Source organism: Silene latifolia, chromosome 5, assembly GCF_048544455.1.
Source record: "Silene latifolia isolate original U9 population chromosome 5, ASM4854445v1, whole genome shotgun sequence".
NCBI classification, from domain to species: Eukaryota; Viridiplantae; Streptophyta; class Magnoliopsida; order Caryophyllales; family Caryophyllaceae; genus Silene; species Silene latifolia.
The window spans coordinates 24,320,708-24,344,218 of record NC_133530.1 but is presented as its reverse complement, the minus strand read 5'-3'; the positions used below and the strand labels follow the sequence as shown (position 1 = coordinate 24,344,218).

The following is a 23,511-nucleotide window of genomic DNA, read 5'->3' as shown; positions in this document are numbered from 1 at the left end:
CATATCACAGACCCTGAATAATCTCCGTTTCATATCACAGACCCTGAATAATCTCCGTTTCATATCACAGGCCCTGAATAACTTCCACACCATATCAATAACTTCCACACCATATCAATAACTTCCACACCATATCACGGACCCGAATAATCTCCGTTTCATATCACGCTGACTCGAATAACTCCCACACCATATCACGGACCCCGAATAATCTCCACACCGTCTCATATCACCACATAATAGGATATGCATAACATAACAAAATTAATCAACATTATAAATAATATCACATGCCATTTACGAAGTGAAATATAAACCCAATCTCCTTATCCTCCGTCTCCAATGCATATGAACGCCCAAGAGATTTAATGCAATGTAATATGTAAATAAGTCACTGAACTGATAAATCATAAAGTCATGTCAGTTACCCGATGTTGTGATATCATACTCAATACGATCAAATCAGTCAATCACCTTTCCGAATATAAATGATAATGTAAATCGACAACCAGAAATCCAGTCAACACAATTCGATCAATAACGATAATAAGACAAGTGTAGTTCCCCTACCTCATAGTGCCAGCAAATCCAATTAAGCAGTCCAGAAATAAAGTAATGAATTTGATTATCGATCCTTCATTTAATCGCCACCTAAAACAATTATAATATTTATAATTACCAACTACTAAATACAGAGATCTCTCAAATAGAAGTCTTCCCGAAATACCATCCCGACACCAACTTATGCCCTACTGATAATTAAAATGATCGATTAGTATTTGACCCAACTTCCCGAAATAGAAAGTTATTAAAGTATAATCTTTTAAAATGGAACATTCCCGATATAGTAACCTTTTCATTTTAACACACCCGTCTCAAAATCCCGTTTCTAGTAAATAAATTATTATTTTATTTTAATTAACTCGGAACTTAAACCAACACGATTATTTAAACGAATTATACGATTTAAGGAGGCCCGAATCCAACATAGAACAACTCAAACAATCCCGACTCAAAACCCGTCTCCAATCATTTAACCATTATTAATTATTATTTTATTTTAGATACTCGGAACTAAAACCGAATGATAATTAAAGGATTAAACGAATTATAACAATTATTTAATAAATCCCGAATCAACATTTGAATAACTCAATATCCGTCTTTAATTATTTAAATACCCGGAAATTAAATTAATTAATTAAAAGTACGACCGATTAACGAATTATAATGATTAACTAATAAAAATCCGCTTCAAGACAAATCGAATAACCCAACTCTTACACCCACCATTCTCTCACGCCCACACCCTTCAAACACCACCGGAGCCACCCCGACAACCACCAGCCGCGACACCCACTTCATCCCAGCCGCCAACAAACACCCCCACTGGGGTCGACCCTCACCGGCGAGGTGAACCACGACCGTCTTTTGGCCTGGTTCACAGTCGTGCCTCCCCAAACACCTCCTTTTCTCTCCTTACTACCACCGCAACAGTCACCAACCTCCTGTCAACCTACCACGAACCTATTCGTCGTCAGCCCATGCACCCAGAAACCGTAGCACCACCGTGTCGACCTCCCCCTAGTCCACGGTGGTGCCACCTAACCCATACCTGTCTAAACACCATAAAAAACCCAGATTCCAAACTCATTTAACCACCCCAATCGTTGCCGCCTCTCCCTGCCCCTACAACCACCTAAGACCACCCTAACCACCACCACTATACTCGCCTCACACCCCACTACTCCCCTACCCTGCTAACCACCACTAACAACACCTCTATATTACACGAAACAACAACAAAAACCCGACATCAAATATGAAAAACAGAGGAAGAGTTGGTCTTACCATCTTTCTGCCACCACGACGGCCACCACAGCCACCCACGGACGTCGACACTAGCCTCTAGACCTTCCTTGTTGTGCCGTCAACAACCTTAGCCACCACTCTCTCTCTATAAAACCGTGAGGGTTGGAGTTTTAGCTGGAGAAAGGGAGGGAGGCGGCTGAGAGAGATTAGAGTGTATTAGGTTTAGGTTTAGGGTTAGTGTTAGGGTTAAATAGGATTAGGGCTAAATGGGCTGGTCGTGTATTGGGCCAGTTCAAATGGGCCGATGTTTAATTATTTAGTTCACCTTTCGAATCCTTATAAACCCGTCTTAATTAACTTAGCTCGATAACTTAACATAATTCTCGACTAACAATTAACCCGACATAATTAGTAATATAAATGTATAATAATTAATATATAATAATATTCATTTAATTAATTATATTATATAAAAATACGGGGTATTACAGTCTTCCCCCCTTAAAATGAACTTCGTCCCGAAGTTCGCTCCCATACTCAAACCTAAAAAGGGTATTGTATATCGTCCCTACGGACGTCACGCATTTCTAACAAATACGGAATGTTACATTCTGCCCTCCTAAAAATAAACTTCGTCCCGAAGTTTAACTCATCATTACTTAACCAACTAATTAAAATTAATAACTACCTGAGAACACAATTGTATAACCAACTAAATAATCACCTGAGAACACCGTCATCTTCCATCTAAATTCCGATCTCAAACTCAACATAAACTCATTAATCATGGTCGCACTGGACCGTAAACATAACTCGGCACAAAGGCCCCACAACTCATAACTCAATACCAGTAGTTTAATCACACTCTCCTTTTACACATCAACCAACTATCAGATGTAGGAACAACACATATAGAACTCATTTTCATAGGCACCCCACAACGAAACATCAACTTGATCAAACTACAATCTACAAACATGTGCAAATAATCATCAAGATTTTACAATCCTCCCCAACTAGAAATATGGTTACGTCCTCGTAACCTTCGTTATTATAACCAAAGTTCTCAAACTACCGCTAACAACTGAAAGAGGATAAAAGGTTCACAACTCACGCTCAAGTTAGCTAATCCTTACCAAGGACAATCAATATTCAAACTCTCTAACGGAAGCTACCGTTACCAGTAAAATCATTAGTAATTATCCATTTTACCAATCGTTGTAATCTCATACTTTAGAAACATAGGGGATCAATCAACATGTGAAAAGAATTATGGTCAACACTTTGATAACTCGATTTATGAAAATTTATAACCTAATAGGTCCAATCTGACTTTCCTTTGCTTAATTGTACGGATTTAGGTCAAGACACAGAATCACCAATAGAAATGAAGACAACCAGTTTCGCAGTACTTATCGTCCCAGAAATATTTTTAATTCTTATAACAAAGGGTTTAGGAATTATTCACGAATGACGAATGCGCCTTGATTGACAAATTCTACAAACATATTGGTCGAGTCAAACAAGCGAGTAAACCTCGATATTGGAAAGTTAACATACAAGACTATCATGCATAAAATTTCGTTATTGGTATTGAATATATTTAACTGCACCCAACACAATGCCATAACAGATTAAATGTATTTAACTATACCAACTTTACAATATTCGTTATATGTTATGCTAATATCAACCTACCATGTTAACACCTAACTCCTTTAAATCACCACATTCATTTCCTGTTCGGACATTCGTACTAACCACAACCCACCAATTCACTTCATGAACGAATAACATGACTAATTTATCCTGCTACTTATGACTCCGTTCTAGTTTCATTCCTCCAGACTAGCAATTATCATGGACACATACAACCAGACACTGGCTGGAAATCTCATTCCGAATTTATACTTACATGACAAAGTTTAACTTCATTTTCAAAATCTCTACTTTCATATTGGACGGTGATTAAATTCTTACTATAGTTCTTATAACAGAGCCGTCTATAGAATTCCTTTACAGCTTACTACGAAACTCAAAATCAGGTAACTTAATTCAATTCCTTCCAACAAAACAAGCTTAGGTGCCGACTCATATATCGTAATTTACAGGTTCATCTTATTCATTTCAATCCTATCTTTACTAATGAACGACTATTACCTCAACATCAGGGTTTTAGTTGTGCTTCTTTACTCAGTTATATTCATGGCTCAATTAAACGTAATTTTAACGACTATCCTTTAACCGACGCGTATCATGTGAATCATCAAAATGGTTATCCCATTATAATCGCTAACATAGTTATCATAAACAATCTTTATTATAATATAATTGATAGTAACGACTCGAGAATATTGGTATGTCACATGTCGTGTTACAATTGTAAGAATCACTTTAGCCTTTTATGACAATATAACAACGAACTTATTCAATTGAGGAATAACGACACTGTTTATTATCATGTTACAGGTTTTAGTTTCAATTGAGATGATTTAATGTAATGAAAGTGATAAGTATAACTTTAGGCACACAACTCACATGAAAGTCTTTAAAACTCAGATGACATCCTACACGTGTGAACATTTAGACACAATCATTACTACCATCCATGTGTAAACTGTTAAACATAACTATTATAATTTTCATGCGAGTATATTAGAACAATCAAATTAACTTTTAACGCCATCAACTTTACCCAGATACGACAATATAGTTTTATATTTATATATATCCGACCACTATGCAAATATGATGAACATACCAGAGATTTTACAACATGCCAAACATATATAAAACATGTAACAATTGGACTCGTATAAAATATTTCACCCTCGATTACGAATCAAATTAATTTATTCAATTTTTACTCATATCATCACGCTAACAATTTATCAACTACACTTCAATTTTTATCACTGGTTGAGATACGTAACTACTGAACATGCCTGCTACTATCATCATATAAGGACATTATAAATTCATATTATTAAAGCTCGTGAATTAATCACACACTCAACCTAGAACACACATTTTAAAAGTCGTGATTCACGTTGTAACTTTCAAAGATCTCGACTAAATAACCGTTCGATTAAAACTTGATTCATATTACTTTTACAAAACACGGAGAGTTAAAATCACAGGGAAAAGAATTAGGTTCAAAGCACAAGAATATCATTTTTAAAAGAATTTTGTAATTCAATTGGTCAAGACAAGCATGTGACAGTAATTGGTCTGAAACTTGGGTCAGTTTGCAAAACTTATTATTTAATATTGAGACATCATGATTTTTCGTGGCTTATCAATTTGAACACATGTGTGAATTTTACGATCGATGGAGTTGGAATTATGCGAAAATTATTAATACCATTTAAATGAGGATTTTCACAAAATCGTTGGTCAAAATATCACTGCACAGAACTTCCTAACCACAGCTCACTAAAATAATTTTTACTCCTAGTCTGTATATCTTATAAGCATGAATCCAACGCTAAATGAACACTAAGTGACGAGACTACCTCTCATAAAATTTTCATCGATAGGCAATAAACAGAAGGAAATGGTAGTAAGGTCAATTAAAGAGTAACATCAACCAAAACAAGTTTCATCACTAAGTCAATTCATTTTATATATGTTCCAACTCTTACAACCATACTATCGATACTAACCCATCCTAACTTAAATCTCACATTGTGCTTTCGTAAACATCTATCCCGTAGAATCCCTTCGCAACTCGACCTACTCTTTACATCTACATTACGATTGCTATGACTAAAAACAGGCAATTCAATAGCGTTTCTTATTACTATCACATTATTATACTAGCATGGCTTGGGATCACATAACCGCATATTACTAGACATATTGGTACTATCAGCACATCATTCAACATCCACCTAGGTAATTATCATCGACTCGCAATTATTTTCATGCTCACGACTAGCACAACACTTCATTGATTATTATCCTGAGCTCGAAAATTTATTTCTCATTTCCCAACATTATATGATCACGTCATCATTCATACAAAATACTTACCGTAGCGTTGTCCTGCGGAATGGTTAGAATATATGGGTTTCAAAGTATATATCAACTCGATTATGCAATAATCAATGCATCAATCAATTAACACTTAGGCAACGATATAGGCATTTCAGGTTCAACCTTAGGCAACTTTTCTACCCTTTCTCTCATATACCCTCAGGGCTTTCCGAGTCAAACTGAGAGGGCCACTGGTTCGGTGTGAGGGGGCCCCTAACTCAAACCTTACCTCAGTGTGCTCCTAACAGTTCTATCCCGGTGTTCATTTTAATTAGACACATCCTAGGTTCATTGGGTTCATTGGTTTAGGCCTGAGGATCGTTCGCTCTGATACCACTTTGTAACACCCCGGTTTATAAAAGAAGTCCTCGTCAAGACATTCTCTAATAAAACGGACTGTTACCATCTCGGTTTCCCGAGGTAGTGAATAACAAATTAAACTCCAAGGCAATTTATATAATATTTTAACTTAATTATTACAAACCTCTTTTCAACTCAATTTACAAGAACTGACGTAAATAAAAGTGAAGTCTTCTAGATGATGGTCTAGCTACTAGGTCGTCTGATCCAGTGTCTCACGCCCATCAAGCTCCCGTCCTATCTCTTAAACCTGTCAAGTCTGCTCCCCATAAAACGGATCATCACAGGTGTTCACGAATACACAGGGTCAACCACGAGGTTGAGTAGGGAAAAGAGAATAAGTACGATAACAAAATGCATAACTCCATTTCCAATTCGTCACATACTCTACCTCTCCATATCGCAGATCCTGAATAATCTCCACACCGTATCACAGACCCTGAATAACTTCCACACCATATCAATAACTTCCACACCGTATCAATAACTTCCACACCATATCACTGGACTCGAATAATCTCCGTTTCATATCACAGACCCTGAATAATCTCCGTTTCATATCACAGGCCCTGAATAACTTCCACACCATATCAATAACTTCCACACCATATCAATAACTTCCACACCATATCACAGACCCTGAATAATCTCCGTTTCATATCACAGACCCTGAATAACTCCCACACCATATCACAGACCCTGAATAATCTCCACACCGTCTCATATCACCACATAATAGGATATGCATAACATAACAAAATTAATCAACATTATAAATAATATCACATGCCATTTACGAAGTGAAATATAAACCCAATCTCCTTATCCTCCGTCTCCAATGCATATGAACGCCCAAGAGATTTAATGCAATGTAATATGTAAATAAGTCACTGAACTGATAAATCATAAAGTCATGTCAGTTACCCGATGTTGTGATATCATACTCAATACGATCAAATCAGTCAATCACCTTTCCGAATATAAATGATAATGTAAATCGACAACCAGAAATCCAGTCAACACAATTCGATCAATAACGATAATAAGACAAGTGTAGTTCCCCTACCTCATAGTGCCAGCAAATCCAATTAAGCAGTCCAGAAATAAAGTAATGAATTTGATTATCGATCCTTCACGAATCTGCCACCTAAAACAATTATAATATTTATAATTACCAACTACTAAATACAGAGATCTCTCAAATAGAAGTCTTCCCGAAATACCATCCCGACACCAACTTATGCCCGGCTGATAATTAAAATGATCTGATTAGTATTTGACCCAACTTCCCCGAAATAGAAAGTTATTAAAGTATAATCTTTTAAAATGGAACATTCCCGATATAGTAACCTTTTCATTTTAACACACCCGTCTCAAAATCCCGTTTCTAGTAAATAAATTATTATTTTATTTTAATTAACTCGGAACTTAAACCAACACGATTATTTAAACGAATTATACGATTTAAGGAGGCCCGAATCCAACATAGAACAACTCAAACAATCCCGACTCAAAACCCGTCTCCAATCATTTAACCATTATTAATTATTATTTTATTTTAGATACTCGGAACTAAAACCGAATGATAATTAAAGGATTAAACGAATTATAACAATTATTTAATAAATCCCGAATCAACATTTGAATAACTCAATATCCGTCTTTAATTATTTAAATACCCGGAAATTAAATTAATTAATTAAAAGTACGACCGATTAACGAATTATAATGATTAACTAATAAAAATCCGCTTCAAGACAAATCGAATAACCCAACTCTTACACCCACCATTCTCTCACGCCCACACCCTTCAAACACCACCGGAGCCACCCCGACAACCACCAGCCGCGACACCCACTTCATCCCAGCCGCCAACAAACACCCCCACTGGGGTCGACCCTCACCGGCGAGGTGAACCACGCCCGTCTTTTGGCCTGGTTCACAGTCGTGCCTCCCCAAACACCTCCTTTTCTCTCCTTACTACCACCGCAACAGTCACCAACCTCCTGTCAACCTACCACGAACCTATTCGTCGTCAGCCCATGCACCCAGAAACCGTAGCACCACCGTGTCGACCTCCCCCTAGTCCACGGTGGTGCCACCTAACCCATACCTGTCTAAACACCATAAAAACCCAGATTCCAAACTCATTTAACCACCCCAATCGTTGCCGCCTCTCCCTGCCCCTACAACCACCTAAGACCACCCTAACCACCACCACTATACTCGCCTCACACCCCACTACTCCCCTACCCTGCTAACCACCACTAACAACACCTCTATATTACACGAAACAACAACAAAAACCCGACATCAAATATGAAAAACAGAGGAAGAGTTGGTCTTACCATCTTTCTGCCACCACGACGGCCACCACAGCCACCCACGGACGTCGACACTAGCCTCTAGACCTTCCTTGCTGTGCCGTCAACAACCTTAGCCACCACTCTCTCTCTATAAAACCGTGAGGGTTGGAGTTTTAGCTGGAGAAAGGGAGGGAGGCGGCTGAGAGAGATTAGAGTGTATTAGGTTTAGGTTTAGGTTTAGGGTTAGTGTTAGGGTTAAATAGGATTAGGGCTAAATGGGCTGGTCGTGTATTGGGCCAGTTCAAATGGGCCGATGTTTAATTATTTAGTTCACCTTTCGAATCCTTATAAACCCGTCTTAATTAACTTAGCTCGATAACTTAACATAATTTTCGACTAACAATTAACCCGACATAATTAGTAATATAAATGTATAATAATTAATATATAATAATATTCATTTAATTAATTATATTATATAAAAATACGGGGTATTACACTTGGGTAGTATTGTGAGTGATTTTTGGAGGTGGTTCATTTACTGTCTCAGAAGTAAATGTATTCAAAGATGTGAGAGAAGGGGTGGTAGCTTTTTTTAAGGCTATTTCATTATGAGTGGTAGCTTTTTTGAGGCTATGGCATTAGATTCCCTTAGGGTTTCAGAATGGGAGAAGACTTAGGTGGTCCCTGTAATACTACGGATTTTCTTTGGTGACTACTCGACCGAGTAGAGCCTACTCGGCCGAGTAGTGCTGTTGTTGTGAGTTGTTTTGGTTCTGCCGATGAATACTCGGCCGAGTATAGTGAATACTCGACCGAGTAGCGGATACTCGGCCGAGTATAACTTTACTCGACCGAGTATTCGGTCTGGCGAGGATTATTTTGACGGTTTGCTTAGGGAGTGTTTAAGATTATTTTACATCCCGCGTCAGTTTTCAAAACATCATTTCAACTTCATCATTTCTACGTTAACCCTAATCTCTCCCTAATCACTCCCTAATCATCCCATAGCCTTGTTGTTTGTGAAATCTTTGGAGTCCTTGCGTATAATTCCTCATCCTACTGTTGGTAAGTTCTATTTCTATGTTATTCGTATTTGTTGGGGTTACTGTACATTTACGGAATTGGGAATATGGGGGTTGTGCAATGTGTAATTGTGTGATACGATTATAGTATAGGAGAAGACTTCGTAGAGGAGCCTTTCTGAGTGTTCAAGTTCATTCCACTGTTGATTTCTAAGGTAGGGTTTCCCTACTCAGTTTACTGTTCTTTGTAAGACATGTTTGATGTGATTATTGTTATCTGTTGATCATCGGAGTATGGAGATTGTTGTGACGATGTTGGTGTGAGGGGATTGAGATGTCATGTGATTGTGATTGTGGTGGAGTCACTTGCGGGAGTGACTTCACACCCTAATTCGCCCTTCGTGGAACCCGCCACGGGAGGGGATGTGTACATTAAGGGACAAGGATTGTTGTAGCTCGTTGAGGAGCTGGACTAGGTGGGATCGGCTGCGGTCACCCACTGGCGGCGAGGATTACCTGTTGCGATGGGTAATCTAGCAGGGCTACACACTTCAGTGTGTAGTCGGTTACTGTGTGAGAATGGAGGATTGGGAATTGGCGATGATCAGTTGATTTCTCCGTTTGTTTGTCTTAATATTTGAGTAATACTGACCCCGTTGTTGTTTGTGGAATCTGCGGTGATCCATTCGGGGATGGTGAACAGGCTTCACAGGTATTGCTAGTGTGAGCTTGGGGACTGTCTTGGGAGTATTGTCATCACCAGTCATAGCATCACCGTCTGAGTCTTAGTTGGATTTCTTTTATTGTTAGACTTTGGAGTTGTATTTTGTTAAACCAGTATTTGGATTTGGATGTGGTAAACTTTATACTTTACAGTACTTTAATAATGTGCTCAGTTCAGACGCTTTTGATATGTACTAACCTCGGGCAACCGAGATGGTAACACACTTTCATGGTAGGGTGGTCCTGGTAAGGCACCTTGGTATGAGGGGGTGTTACAGTCCCCCTTTATGAGAAGCATTTGCATTTTTTTTGTATGCCACTGTTTTCCTTCTAGGAGTCAATTTCTGGGGAGGGTTGACTATACTTGCAGGTGTCCCCTGTGACACTATTAAATTCATTACCTCTTCCACATCACTTTCAACAACTAACCAACACTCAGTCATCCTACTAATTGTTGCCAGTTTACAAATTATTCCAGCATCCTTATCATCTTGAGCTTTTTGCAAGCCAACACTCGGGTTTATATAGAAGATACCATCAACATTTCTCTTAAAATTCCCACATTTCTCAGCCTCCTCTAGTATAGTAAACCAACATAATTCATCCGGGTCTACACTAACAGTCTTAAAACTCCTACCCTTATAACTCAAACCCTTATCATTCTTAACAAAATAACTTCCATACCACAATTTCAAGGTTACAGTTTGCCAATGATTTACCTAAATTAAAACAGCATTATATACACATTAGGGTTTCTAATTTAATTCAATGTTAAACAAACAAATTGATTTGTCAAAATTAATTTCAATTGAAAATTAACATCAACATTAACAACATTAAAAATTTGATGGAAAAATTGCCCAATTAACATCAACATTATAGTTAATTTGGCGAGTTAATTTCAAATTAACCTAACACTTATTAAATTTGATGGAAAACTTACTTTGGGAGCCATTGAAGATGATCAATGGCGTATGCCGCAGATGAGGATGATCAATGTCGTCTTTCAGAAGCTTGACAGTGAAGAGATTAATGGCGTCAAAGAAGGGAAGTGAGAGAGACAGAGTGAAGTGTGTTGTGGAAGATTGAATGTAAAAAAAAAAAAAAAAAAAAGACAGGTTTAAGTCATTAGTATTAGGGTTTACCTGTTTAACAGGTAGCCCTTCACATTGGTGCAAAATGGGTAAGTCGTGTAATAGGTGGGATTATTGTGGGTTATTGTAAAGGATGGATTAATATAGGTGGGACAGCCATAGGTTGGATTATTCCTGTGAAATAATTAAGAACATTAGATACTTATAGGCCCTGTTCTTTTGGACTGAAACTTATCTGATCTGAACTGAACTTATAGGATCTGAACTTAACTTATAGGATCTGAACTGAACTTATTGGATCTGAACTGAACTGAACTTATAGGATCTGAACTGAACTAAACTTATAGAATCTGAACTGAATTTATAGGATCTCGAATCGAATCGGGTGAACTTATAGGATCTCGAATCGAACTTAAATTAAGTGAGGTATATGATCTCAATCTGAACTTATAGGATCTCGAATCGAACTTATAAGATTCGAATCGAATCGAACTTATAGGATCTCGAATCAATCGAACTTATAGAATCGAATCGAACTTATAGGATCTCGAATCAATCGAATCGAACTTATAGGATCTCGAATCGAACTTAAATTAAGTGAGGTATATGATCTGAATCAATCAATCAAGTTATACGATCGAATCGATCTTATAAGATCTCGAATCAATCGAACTTATAGGATTCGAATCGAATCGAGGCGGACTTATAGAATCGACGAACTTATAGGATCTGAATCGAATGGAATCGAACTTATAGGATCTGAAGTGAACTTATATTAAGTGACTTTAAGTCCAAAAGAACAGGGCCTTAAAACACAAAACATAACATAAATTAATCAAGATAGTGGCGATGAATTTGAAGATGAAATAAATAAAACAAATGTAAATAAATGATTAAGAAGTATGAAGATACTTGAAGAATTGAAATACATTTGGGATTTAGGCCCTGTTCTTTTGAACTTAAAGTCACTTAATTTCAGTTCACTTCAGATCCTATAAGTTCAGTTCAGTTCAGATCCTATAAGTTCAGTTCAGATCCTATAAGATCAATTCAGTTCGGATCCTATAAGTTCAGTTTAGAAAAATTCAGATCTTATAAATTTAGTTCAGAAAAGCTATATACAGAGTATTATTTTTAAAGACCGATACAAAAATATTTGACATTAATTATTCGATACATACATTATTATTTTTAAAAAAAATCACTCCTCTCATTAATAATTTCAGTGTCACAATAGATTTGGGCATGTTTGATAAAAAGCGGAATAAGGTCATGTATTAGGTACGAAACAACATAGTCAAAAACATTTTTCGAGGCAATGGATCCGTTGTTGAGAATGATAGTGAAGATGAAAGTGATGAGGATTGTGATAATATGGAAATAAATGGTTAGAAAAAAAGATATAATATGTGATTTATTTGTTATTGTAATGTAATCATAGTATAATGTATGAACAAATCAATGCATATAAAGCGGAAAAATGTTATTATTTTACCTTGTGTTTTAGACTATAATTTTTTTTTATCAATGTTCTCTCTTGGCAAATAATAATAATAATAATAATAATAATAATAATAATAATAATAATAATAATAATAATAATAATAATAATAATAATAATAATAATAATAATAAAGTTAAATAAAATAAAATAAAATTAAGTTAAGTTCGGCTCCTATAAGTTTAGTTCAGTTCCGTTCAGATCTTATAAGTTCAGTTCAGTTCAGATCCTATAAGTTCAGTTCAGTTCAGATCCTATAAGTTCAGATCAGTTCAGATCCTATAAGTTTAATTCAGTTCAGTTCAGATCCTATAAGTTCAGTTCAGTTCAGATCAGATTCGTTTCAGTCCAAAAGAACGGGCCTTAGGGTTTAACATCAGGAAAGTGGAAATTGGCAACGTAAAGATTTGGGTTTTACTGTTTCACTTAACTTGGAAAAAAAAGTAAAACAATTATAACAAATTCTCATTAAATATCCGTCTATAGTTATAAACGGGCTCAATATTAACCCACTTTAAGCATAACACAAGCAATAAGTTGCATGGTAGACCCATGTTATCACTTTAATCATATTTGACTCGTCTTTTACTTTAGACAGATATAACCGTCTATAATAAGGCTAATTGAACAACTATAAAGCAGTTCGTCTTTCTTAAGATGGGTATATATTTTTATAGGGAGTTTTATAAGAGTATGTTGTATACATGTGTCTCAACTCTCAACTCTCAAGTTAAACAAGCTAACTTGTACTCCGGTTTCATAGAAAAAAAATATTTAATCTGTTCCATTGAATAGTCTAAGTTTGTTTTATAAACGTATATCATGTTTGTTTTCTTTTGTTCATATCTTTAGTTACATATTAACAAAAATTATAAAAGTTCGGTAAGACAATTTAAAAATCTCACATAGCTAATACTAGAAGTTGGAAGATTCTCATCACTTAATAATGCTGAAAAAGCAAACTAAACAATTTTGTCGAACATTCTCATCACTTAATAATGCTGAAAAAGCAAACTAAACAATTTTGTCGAATGGAGGTATGCTATATATTAAAGGTTATGATCATAATTCTACAACCAATTATCCCAATCACGATTGGTTTTAGAATGATATTAATATAGCTCCTTGAATTTATGAAGTAAACTATTTTTCTTCCCGATGGGCGATGGCACAAATCAGGTGCATTCGATTGTCAAACCAAAAGGTTAGATGCTAACTCTATTGTCCATGGACCAATTTTCTTCCCTTCGTTCTTGGGACTTTTGGATGAAAATGAAGGTAAGCCTCCGCCTTCCCTCGCAATTTGCGGAACCCTTACAGCACTAGATTATACTCCTATTGTTGTGATACAAGCTTGTAATCTCTCATGTAAGAGTGTCCACAAACAGCTCCAATTATCAAAGAAATAGCTCATTAAAATTTACACATTTTTTCCAGCGCTTTGCCAACCTCTTCAACTGCTTCCTCACTTTAAACTTCGCTTTTCTTCCCAACCATTTCTGAATGATCAGTTGCTCTAGAACAAGGCCGTTGCTAATAAAATACTCGACTATTCTTAGTTCCTCTTTCAAGCCTAGAAAATGCTCTATCTCAATTACCTTAAGGTGAGTTTTCAGACACAACGGAATGATTTGACCTGTTCCCCAATAATTTTGTTGCACCGTGTCTTTATCCTTGAAGCCAGCACGAAAAAGGCCCTAGAGAACATAACAAAGAGTGTCAAGTGTCGGAAATTATGGATGTATACGTATTGAGTAGAAACTAGAAGTAGTAGAAAGTACTCAGGGTCTGGATTTAGTCACTGACCTCCGAAAAGATTAGCTCTTCAAGATTAGGTGCACTTTCGAGCAACCTTGGCAATGTCAAATGTGGATTTTTAGAACAGCCTATCTTCAATTTAGTTAAATTACGCAGAACAGGCAACTCATCTTTAACCAAAGTCAGCGCCTTCATGAAACCAAAAAGCAAAGTCCGAGTGAGAATAAAAGCTTGGACAAAACAAGCACAAAACCTTGAATGATATGCTCAAAAATTAAAACCATAATTAAGTGAAGAATACACAAGGACTTGGGCGGGTACATATGTGAGACAGCCTCATACAAAGCTCGTTAGCAAAAGAAATACCTCGATGCAACGAGCTGACAAGAACAAGCGCTTGACGTTTGAGACCCCTTGAACTAGATCACGTGCAGAATTAGATACAGCTGACAGATCCTTAAGCTCGTAAAAGTTCTCGAGAATGTCTAAATGGGCTTCCACCAAATAATTTGATGTCTTGATGGAGTAATGATCGGCTAATTTGTCAGTATAGTGGAAACACTGCAACAATGGAGCAACAACGGCAACACTGGCCATAGGATTACAGCCATAATATATCCCTCTGTCTAGCTTCAGTTTTCTAAGGGATGGTAAGGAAATGGACAGCTGATCACCTTTATACCAACTAGGAAACTCCATATAAACTTCTTGGAGTAAAGGACATCCTGAGAAAATCCGACTAATACGCTGGGCATCAAAAACCCGGAATAAATTCAGGTGCAAGATCTTAAGACATGGCAAACACAATCTGTCAGGGATAGCATCAAAACTAATTTTCAACTTGAGAATACACAATGTTTGGCAAGTGAAGATAGAATCTGGCAACACAACATAATTAGCAAAGCAGAGATCGAGATCAATTTCCTGGATTCCGTGACTTAAAATGGCATCCAACCAAATACGGATACTTTTATACAACCGTTGCGCACACTCCTGAGAACATTTGATGCGAAAGCTAATTAGGTTTGACAACTTCAAGCAGTCTAGCATTTTGAAGACAAAATCTCTAAACGAAACACAATTCTTTTCATGATTAAACGCACTGAGGCTGTTAAACAGCAGTGAATCATCTAAATCCAGATGAGTAGCCTCTTTAAAGAGATGGCTCCACCTCTTCGACAAAATACTGGTAATGAAGGCATACTTGGTGGGCAGGAAATTGAGTATGTTTATTAACAAGTCATCAGGAAGACTGCTAATTCTATCAATAGGCATTTCGCTGTATAACTCTTGCTTTTGGCCCGGATGTTGAGACACAAAACCGGCAGCTCTATAGCAATATAGCATAGGTTGTATCTTCTAGTCCACAGAAAGCAAGCTGCTTTTGCAAATGGGCGAGTTTACAAATTAATCAATCATCCCATTGCTAATAATAGAATTATCACAATCAACAAAGCGTAACTCTATTCAAGTTGTCAGCAAATTTACCCGAATGGGATTTGACTTAAAAATAATATCAGACGGTTGTATTATTTGTATACATATAATCAATGAAGTAATGAACACCCAAACCATATAATTCTTGTACTTCTCATTGATATAACTTAATGCTTTACTGTAATTTTCCCTAATGACAGATAACTCGAATACACGCAACACGATTCCCTACATATTATTATAATCTAATATATCCCAAGAATGATCCCCCATTACCGAATCTTAACTAATACTCCGTATTTCTTGCAACATGTACCCAAATACCGACTTTCGATAATCGAAAAATAGACAATGAACTAGAGATTTCCATCAGCCTACTATTCTCCTTCTAATTCCTCCATTTCTAAGAGATTATTTGCAAAATTCATCATCATTTTCCAAATTTCATGCAACAATTCACTATTAACTATGAAATCATCTATTAATCCTATAACAGTACAGTATTAACTACGAAATCAATAATCAATAATCAATAATCAATAATCAACAATGAATGAATTCAATTAAGAACATGAGATACTAAGAACACAAAGCATAACATAAACTAATCAAGATAGTGGCGATTATGAGTGAAGATACGAATAAATAAAGAAAACGCAAAGATCAAAGAAGTTTGAATATACCTGAAGAATGAAATTAATTTGGGAATTAGGGTTCAATGTGGGAAAGTGGGAATTTGCAAACGGATAGATTTGGGTTTACTGTTTTACTACTACGCATACTAATTACTACCCAAAAAAAACTTTGGGATAATAAATGAAAAGTTTGGTTACGCGTCCAAGTCATTACCTAACGCCTAAAACTGAGTTTAATTGACGGAAAATAAAGTTTAGGGATATACTTAGTGATAATGACAATAATTAAGGGTACCATGTATGTTTTAAAAAGTGTAGGGGTACCATGTAGAAAGTCGAAAAATTGAGGGGTACCGTGTAGAATATCCCAAAAACTTTTTATGGTAAAATTACACAAGACCGGGAAAAACTCGACCCGACTCAAAAACTCAGTTACTCAACCCACTCGACCCGTTTTTCTTAGGGTTACAAGCCCGGTTTTATCGACCCGCGGCCGGTTTGACCCGAATCCGAAATGACCCGTTATTTTAGGGTCGACCCGTTGGGTCAAAGGTAAATCATGAATTTTATTAAAATATTAATATTAATATATTATATTTGAAAAAAATTGTTAAAAAATTATTTTTTTTATTATTGAAAATTGCAAACTCAACTAAAAAGTCAATTTTATATAACTTTTATAATATTTTAATAATAAAATAATTATTAAAAAAAATTGTTTTAATAATTATGTCAATATAGTTAATGTAAACGTTGAAAATGATTAAAATATTAACTTTAAATATGTTTTTTACTTTTTTAAAAAAATATTTTTAAATTAAAAAGTTGTTAAAAAAAGACGTTAAAAATTATTTCTTGACCCGTATTCTGGCCTAACCCGACCTGTGACTCGTATGACCCGACCCGTACTCGACCCAACCCGTATTTGATCCGATCCGTATAACCCGACCCACCCGACCCGTTTGACAGGTCTAATTACACTCCTTAGTACTAAGGGTGCTAACGAGCTGAGCTGAGGTGAGCCGAACACGAGCTTGCCTTGCTCGGCTTGTGCTCATAATTTAAAATTCGAGCTCCATTTGATTTCAAGCTTACCTGAGTTTGAAAAAAAATGTGCTTGTTATCAAACTTCCGAGCTTTAGCTTAAGCCAAATTAGAGCTTATATATAGAGTTTTTTCCAAAATAGGCATTTTTCACAAGTTAATTATCAAAATAAGTCGACTTTCAAATTTATTACCGAAAATGGACCACGTAGAATCGGGTTTTTTGAAGCTATGTCAAAGGTCCAAATCGCCATCTCGATTGGTGACTTAGTTCGAAGTAGAAATTTGTCAAAAGCTATGTCATGCATGATCGCCATCCTCCCTGGCGATTGCATGCTTAGGACTGAAATTTGTCAAAAAGTTGGACTAACACTGCTCGGCGTCAATGTGGCAAATCGCCATCCCGCTTGGCAATTTGTCTTGAAATACAAAATTAAGGTTCGGTTGGTTATGAGGTTATATTTGGGCCTGGTCGCTGACCGGCTTGGCGACTTGAGTACGAGTCTAGCTTCGGTGAACACGTAAACCCATTTTCGGTAATAAATTTGAAAGTCGACCCATTTTGATAATTAATTTGTGTAAAATGCCCATTTTGAAAAAAAAAATCCTATATACTCCCTCCAATTCATCATATTCTTCCCTATTTCCTAAAACGGTTATTCAGGTTTTCTTCCCCTTTCTATTTTTGGTAACTTTTTACTCTTATTTTATTCATACCTCTCTCCTATTACCCCACTCACCCAACTCTTTTAATCCTATTTTATTCCTTACTTTAATATTTATGGCCCACATTTCATTATTTAACTCTTAATTATTCATCCATCTCTTCTATCACCAAACCCCACCCAACTTTTTATGAATATAATACTCCATTTCTTAATTCTTGTGCCCAAACTAAAGAGGAAGAAAATAGAGGATTGGAGGGAGTATAATTGTTGAATTTTCGCTTTTTTTTTTTCTTTCGATATTTTCAATAACAACGCTCAAAAGTTTATACAAATATTGGAAAATCAATAAGACATTTCGAGGTGGTTTGAAAGCCGGTGGCTTTAACTTATCTCTATCATTCGAAAAGATGAGATAGGTTGATCCTACCTTAGAGGATCAATCTAGTTTTATTACCTAATCAAAAAAAAAATCCAATTTAATATTGTTCGATGGTTTGTGTGGCAAAGTTGACCCGACTATTTGACATGAAATTATAAACGTCTAAAAGCAACCCAAACAAATAAATATCCATAGTTCTACAACAAATGATCCTAAACCCAATTGGTTTTAGGATATATCTTCGTGAGCTTATGTACACTATTTTTCTTCCCAATGGCCCAACTCAGGCGCATTCGAGTGTCTAACAAAAAGAACATAGGCTCGATTGTTCATGGACCAAGTCTCTTCACATTGTTTGGACTGAGATTTGAGACTTTTGGATGAAAAAATGAAGGAAAGTCTCCCCTTACTTCGCAATTTACGGAAACCCTTGAAGCAAGGAATATATTGATATTGTTGTTGTAGTAGTAGTAGTAGTACAAGCTTGTAGTCTCTCATGTAAGAGTGTTCACAAACAGCTCTAACTCCTTACATATTGTCAACAATTTCGGGACATTTAACTTGAGATTACACATGCCAAGAAGTCGAAAACAATTATCAAAGAAATAACGCATTAAATTTCACACATTTTTTCCAGCACTTTGCCAGCTTCTTCAACTTCTTCCTGATTTTGAACTCCCCTTCGCTTCCAACCCATTTGTGTATGATCAGCTGTTCCAGAACATCGCTGTTTCTAAGAAAAAACCCGACTATTCTTAGTTCCTCTTCCAAGCCTATTAAATGCTCTATCTCAATGACCTTAAGGTGAGTTTTCAAACACGACGGAACAGCTCGATCACTTCCCCAATAATCTTTTAGTACAGGGAAAGTAGCCATCAATGGAACAGGAAAAAGGCCCTAGAGAACAAAACAAAGAGTGTCAAGTGTCGGGAATTATGGATGTACTCATACTGAGTAGAAACTAGAAACTACTCGGGGTGCGGGGTTATATGTCACTGACCTCCGAAAAGATAAGCTCTTCCAGATTAGGTGTACTTCCGAGCAACGTCAGCAATGTCAAATGCGGGCTATTAGAACAGCCTATCTTCATTTTAGTTAAATTATGCAGAACAGGCACCTCGCTAACCAAAGTCAGCACCTTCATGAAACAAAAAAGCCAACTCCAAGTGAGAATATAAAAATTGGATATGGACATAGATGCAAACAGGCACAAAAACTAGAACGATAGGGTCAAAAATTAAAACCATAATTAAGTGAAGAATACACAAGGACTCGAGCGGGTACATATGTGAGACCGCATAAAAAGCTCACTGGTAAAAGAAATACCTCGATGCAATGAGCTGACAAGAACAAGCGCTTGACGCTTGAGACCCCTTGAACTAGATCACGTGCAGAATTAGACACAGCTGACAGATCCTTAAGCTCGTAAAAGTCCTCGAGAATGTCTAAATGGGCTTCCACCAAATAATTTTGATGTCTTAATGGAGTAATGTTTTGCAAATTTGTCAGAATAGTGGAAACACTGCAACAACGGAGCAACGGCGGTAACAGAGGCCATAGGGTGACAGCCATACAATTGTCCTCTGCCTAGCTTCAGTTTTCTAAGAGAAGGCACGGAAATGGACAGCCCATCAGCTTTATACCAACCCGGCGACTCCGTATAAAATTCTTGGAGTAAAGGACATCCTGAGAAAATTCGACTAATACTGTGCACATCAAAAACCCTGGATAAATTCAGGTGCAAGATCTCAAGACACGGCAAACACAGTGTGTCGGGAATAGCTACAATAGTACCAGTAGCTGTACCACTAACAGTCAACTTGAGAATACACAATGTTTGGCAAGTGAAGATAGAATGTGGCAACACCACATGAGAGTTAATGTCGAGATCAATTTCCTGGATTCCGCGACTTAAAATGGCATCCAACGAAAGACCGATATTTTTATACAACAATTGCTCACGTCCCACAGAACATTTGAAGCGAAAGCTTATCAGGTTTGACAACTTCAAGCAGTCAAGCATTTTGAGGGCAAAATCTCTAAACGAAACACAACTCTTTTCATGATTAAAGGCACCGGGGCTGTTAAACAGAAGTGAATCATCTAAATCAAGATGAGTAACCTCTTTAAAGAGATAGCTCCACCTCCTCGACAACATACTTGTAATGAAGGCATACTTGGTGGGCAGGAAATTGAGTATGTTTATTAATAAGTCATCAGGAAGACTGCTAATTCTATCAATAGGCATTTCACTGTTTAACTCCTGCATTTGACCCGGATATTCAAACATGAAGGCCATAGTTCCAACAGTATAGCACAGGTCCTGTCTTCCGCTCCACAGAAAGCAAGCTGCTAGTGCAGATGCACGACTTTACAAATTAATCAATCGACCAGTTACTAAAAACAGAATCATCACAATAAACAAAGTGTTATCCTATTCAAGTTGTCATCAAATTCAATCTAGGTTTGGTTACCCGAATGAAATTTCACAAAAAACTTATATCAGACGGTAGTATACATATAATCAATGAACACCCAAACCATATAATTGTCGTATTTCTCACTGATGTAACTTACGATTGGTACAAATCTTACTCTAGTTTCCCCTAAAATGACGATAACTCGTAAACTCACACCAGAATTCCCTACTTAACCCTCCATTATCGAATCTTAACCAATACTCCGTATTTCTTGCAATATGTACCCAAAAAGCAAAAACCGAGCTCGATATCGAAAAATCGACAAAGAACTAGAGATTTCCATCAGCCTACTACACTACCTCTATCTCCTCCATTTCTAAAAGAATATTTGCATAATTCTTCATCATTTTCCAAATTTCATTCAACAATTCACGATTAACTATGAATTCGTCTATTAATCATATAAGAGTACATAATTAACTACGAAATTAAACTTGCAGATCAAACAATCAATAATCAATGAATTCAATTAAATGTTGATCTTTGAGAACATGAGCTACTTATAACACAAAGCATAATATAAATTAATCAAGATAATGGCGATGTTAGGTGAGGAAGAGAATAAATAAAGCAAACGTAAAGATTAAGGAATTATGAATATACCTGGAGAATTGAAATCGATTTGGGAATTAGGGTTTGATGGTGGGGAAGTGAGAATTGGCAACGGGTATAGTTGGGTTTTACTGTTTCACTTTACCTTCAAGAGTGTAAATTTTGTGCTTCCGTCTTTTTTAAGATGGAGGAAATTTGACCGAATTTTTTTAGGTCCAGTCTTCGATCCACATTGCTTTGGGTTTCGATCTTCGATTCAGTTTGATTCAAGACTGGTTTTTTTTTTAGACAAACGTGTACTATTTTATAAAACTATAGAGACGAGATTACACCGTATATGATTACATCCCGGAAAAACAAACTTACAATACAAACATAGAGGAATTAGATACCCCGAAACTACTAGAAATAGAACTACCAGAGCGAAAATTACAAGCCAAACTAACAGAAATTGAAATACGAAATTTCTTAAAAGGTGGATGATAGTAGTCTTCGAATTGTAGCAAGTCAGACTCCTTCCTTTTAGACCTTTTAACCGCAACATCATTAGAAGTAGCATTTCCTGTGTACCTGCAAAAAAAAGGTAAACTATCAACAGAAACCCGCGATCTCTTCCTCGATTTAGCACCCGACCTAACCATTCGATCCCTGCGAATAGAATGTTGCACCTTGCGACAACACTTCATGCTCGATTTCTCTTTGACTGCAACAAATTGAAACTGAACCAAGGATACTTTGCTAACCGTAGACGTATCAGACGAAAGTCGTTTCTTCTTGGCAATATGCGAGTCAGCCTCCTCTAGACCCAACTCATCACTCTCAGACCCCAAATGCGAATGAGATAGCTGACGGTGATCTTCATGTAAAGGATAAGGAATGGGAATTGCTGCTTCCCTTGAAATTTCTTCATGGGGAGTTCCCGTCGGAATAAAATTTGTGGAGATAAGGGGACGAACCTTCAAGGATGACAAAGATCGTTGATGAAAAAAACGAGATTCCTCCCAAGTAACAAATTCTCATAATCTTGGGACGACAAAATCAAATTATTATTAGGATGTTTTTTGTTGGAGAATGAGTATTTTCCATGTCTTGAGATAAAAGTATTGGAGGGATTAGTGTCATCCTTAGCTGGCAAAGCAGAATAAGCCTCATTAAGGCTTTCCGAGTTCAAAATAAAGTTAGAACCAGAACAAGTGGCAGCAACCAGATTTTCAGAGTCCATATTAATTTCAGAATTACTCACAAAAGGGATTTCGGAATCAAGAGCAGAAGTTGTAATATCAGCCAGAGAAGAAGAAACATCATCTGCAACCAAAGGAACGCTACTACAAGACGCTTCATCCAAAACAGAAGGGATTACCAACTTATTAACCACATCATTGGCTACCAAAGATTTCTTACCTTTCTTGACTGAGCCCAAAGGGTTGAAAGGATAAGAAACTCGTTTCCCATTAACATTTAAAACTAAAAGGTCAGCCAAACAAATGAGTTCCCGATTAACATCTTTGTTAAGCGGATCAAATTTCACGGCAAGTTCAAAGTCATCAAGAGCCTCGTTGAGAAGATTCAAATGCTTAAAAGACAAGCCTCTACGAAATAAGGCTTTAACGTTACTCGGATCAAAAGATAAGACGAAAGTGCTGTAACAAACAGCCCGATTATACTGAGACAACTTTAACTCACAACCTGCTAAATTAAG

At 36.6% G+C, this 23,511-nt stretch overlaps 3 protein-coding genes across 10 annotated transcripts; all 3 read right to left on the bottom strand.

The window, feature by feature from the left end:
- Positions 1 to 13,861: 13,861 nt before the first annotated feature.
- LOC141657073 (F-box/LRR-repeat protein At4g14103-like) lies at positions 13,862 to 16,829 on the bottom strand. Of its 5 annotated transcripts, none has more exons than XM_074464189.1 (5): positions 16,738 to 16,829; positions 15,822 to 15,995; positions 14,984 to 15,610; positions 14,666 to 14,806; positions 13,862 to 14,556 (listed from the first exon to the last, which is right to left on the bottom strand). In XM_074464189.1, the coding sequence occupies exons 3-5, from the start codon at positions 15,314 to 15,316 to the stop codon at positions 14,257 to 14,259; spliced, it is 774 nt and encodes a 257-aa protein (XP_074320290.1). In that variant the 5' UTR covers positions 15,317 to 15,610; positions 15,822 to 15,995; positions 16,738 to 16,829; the 3' UTR covers positions 13,862 to 14,256. The 5 variants fall into 5 exon arrangements, with proteins under 5 accessions (XP_074320290.1, XP_074320291.1, XP_074320292.1 ...); XM_074464190.1 differs by having other exon boundaries at positions 14,984 to 15,403; XM_074464191.1 differs by lacking the exon at positions 15,822 to 15,995.
- A 2,368-nt stretch (positions 16,830 to 19,197) lies between these two features.
- LOC141657074 (F-box/FBD/LRR-repeat protein At1g13780-like) lies at positions 19,198 to 21,970 on the bottom strand. Of its 4 annotated transcripts, none has more exons than XM_074464194.1 (4): positions 21,864 to 21,970; positions 20,107 to 21,129; positions 19,781 to 19,918; positions 19,198 to 19,677 (listed from the first exon to the last, which is right to left on the bottom strand). In XM_074464194.1, the coding sequence occupies exons 2-4, from the start codon at positions 20,350 to 20,352 to the stop codon at positions 19,378 to 19,380; spliced, it is 684 nt and encodes a 227-aa protein (XP_074320295.1). In that variant the 5' UTR covers positions 20,353 to 21,129; positions 21,864 to 21,970; the 3' UTR covers positions 19,198 to 19,377. The 4 variants fall into 4 exon arrangements, with proteins under 4 accessions (XP_074320295.1, XP_074320298.1, XP_074320297.1 ...); XM_074464197.1 differs by having other exon boundaries at positions 20,107 to 20,466; positions 21,864 to 21,956; XM_074464196.1 differs by having other exon boundaries at positions 20,107 to 20,486; positions 21,864 to 21,948.
- On the bottom strand, positions 20,374 to 21,079 carry LOC141655081 (F-box/LRR-repeat protein At4g14103-like). The gene is made up of 2 exons (XM_074462180.1): positions 20,488 to 21,079; positions 20,374 to 20,381 (listed from the first exon to the last, which is right to left on the bottom strand). Exons 1-2 carry the CDS (start codon positions 21,077 to 21,079, stop codon positions 20,374 to 20,376), a joined length of 600 nt encoding a protein of 199 aa, XP_074318281.1.
- Positions 21,971 to 23,511: the final 1,541 nt, after the last annotated feature.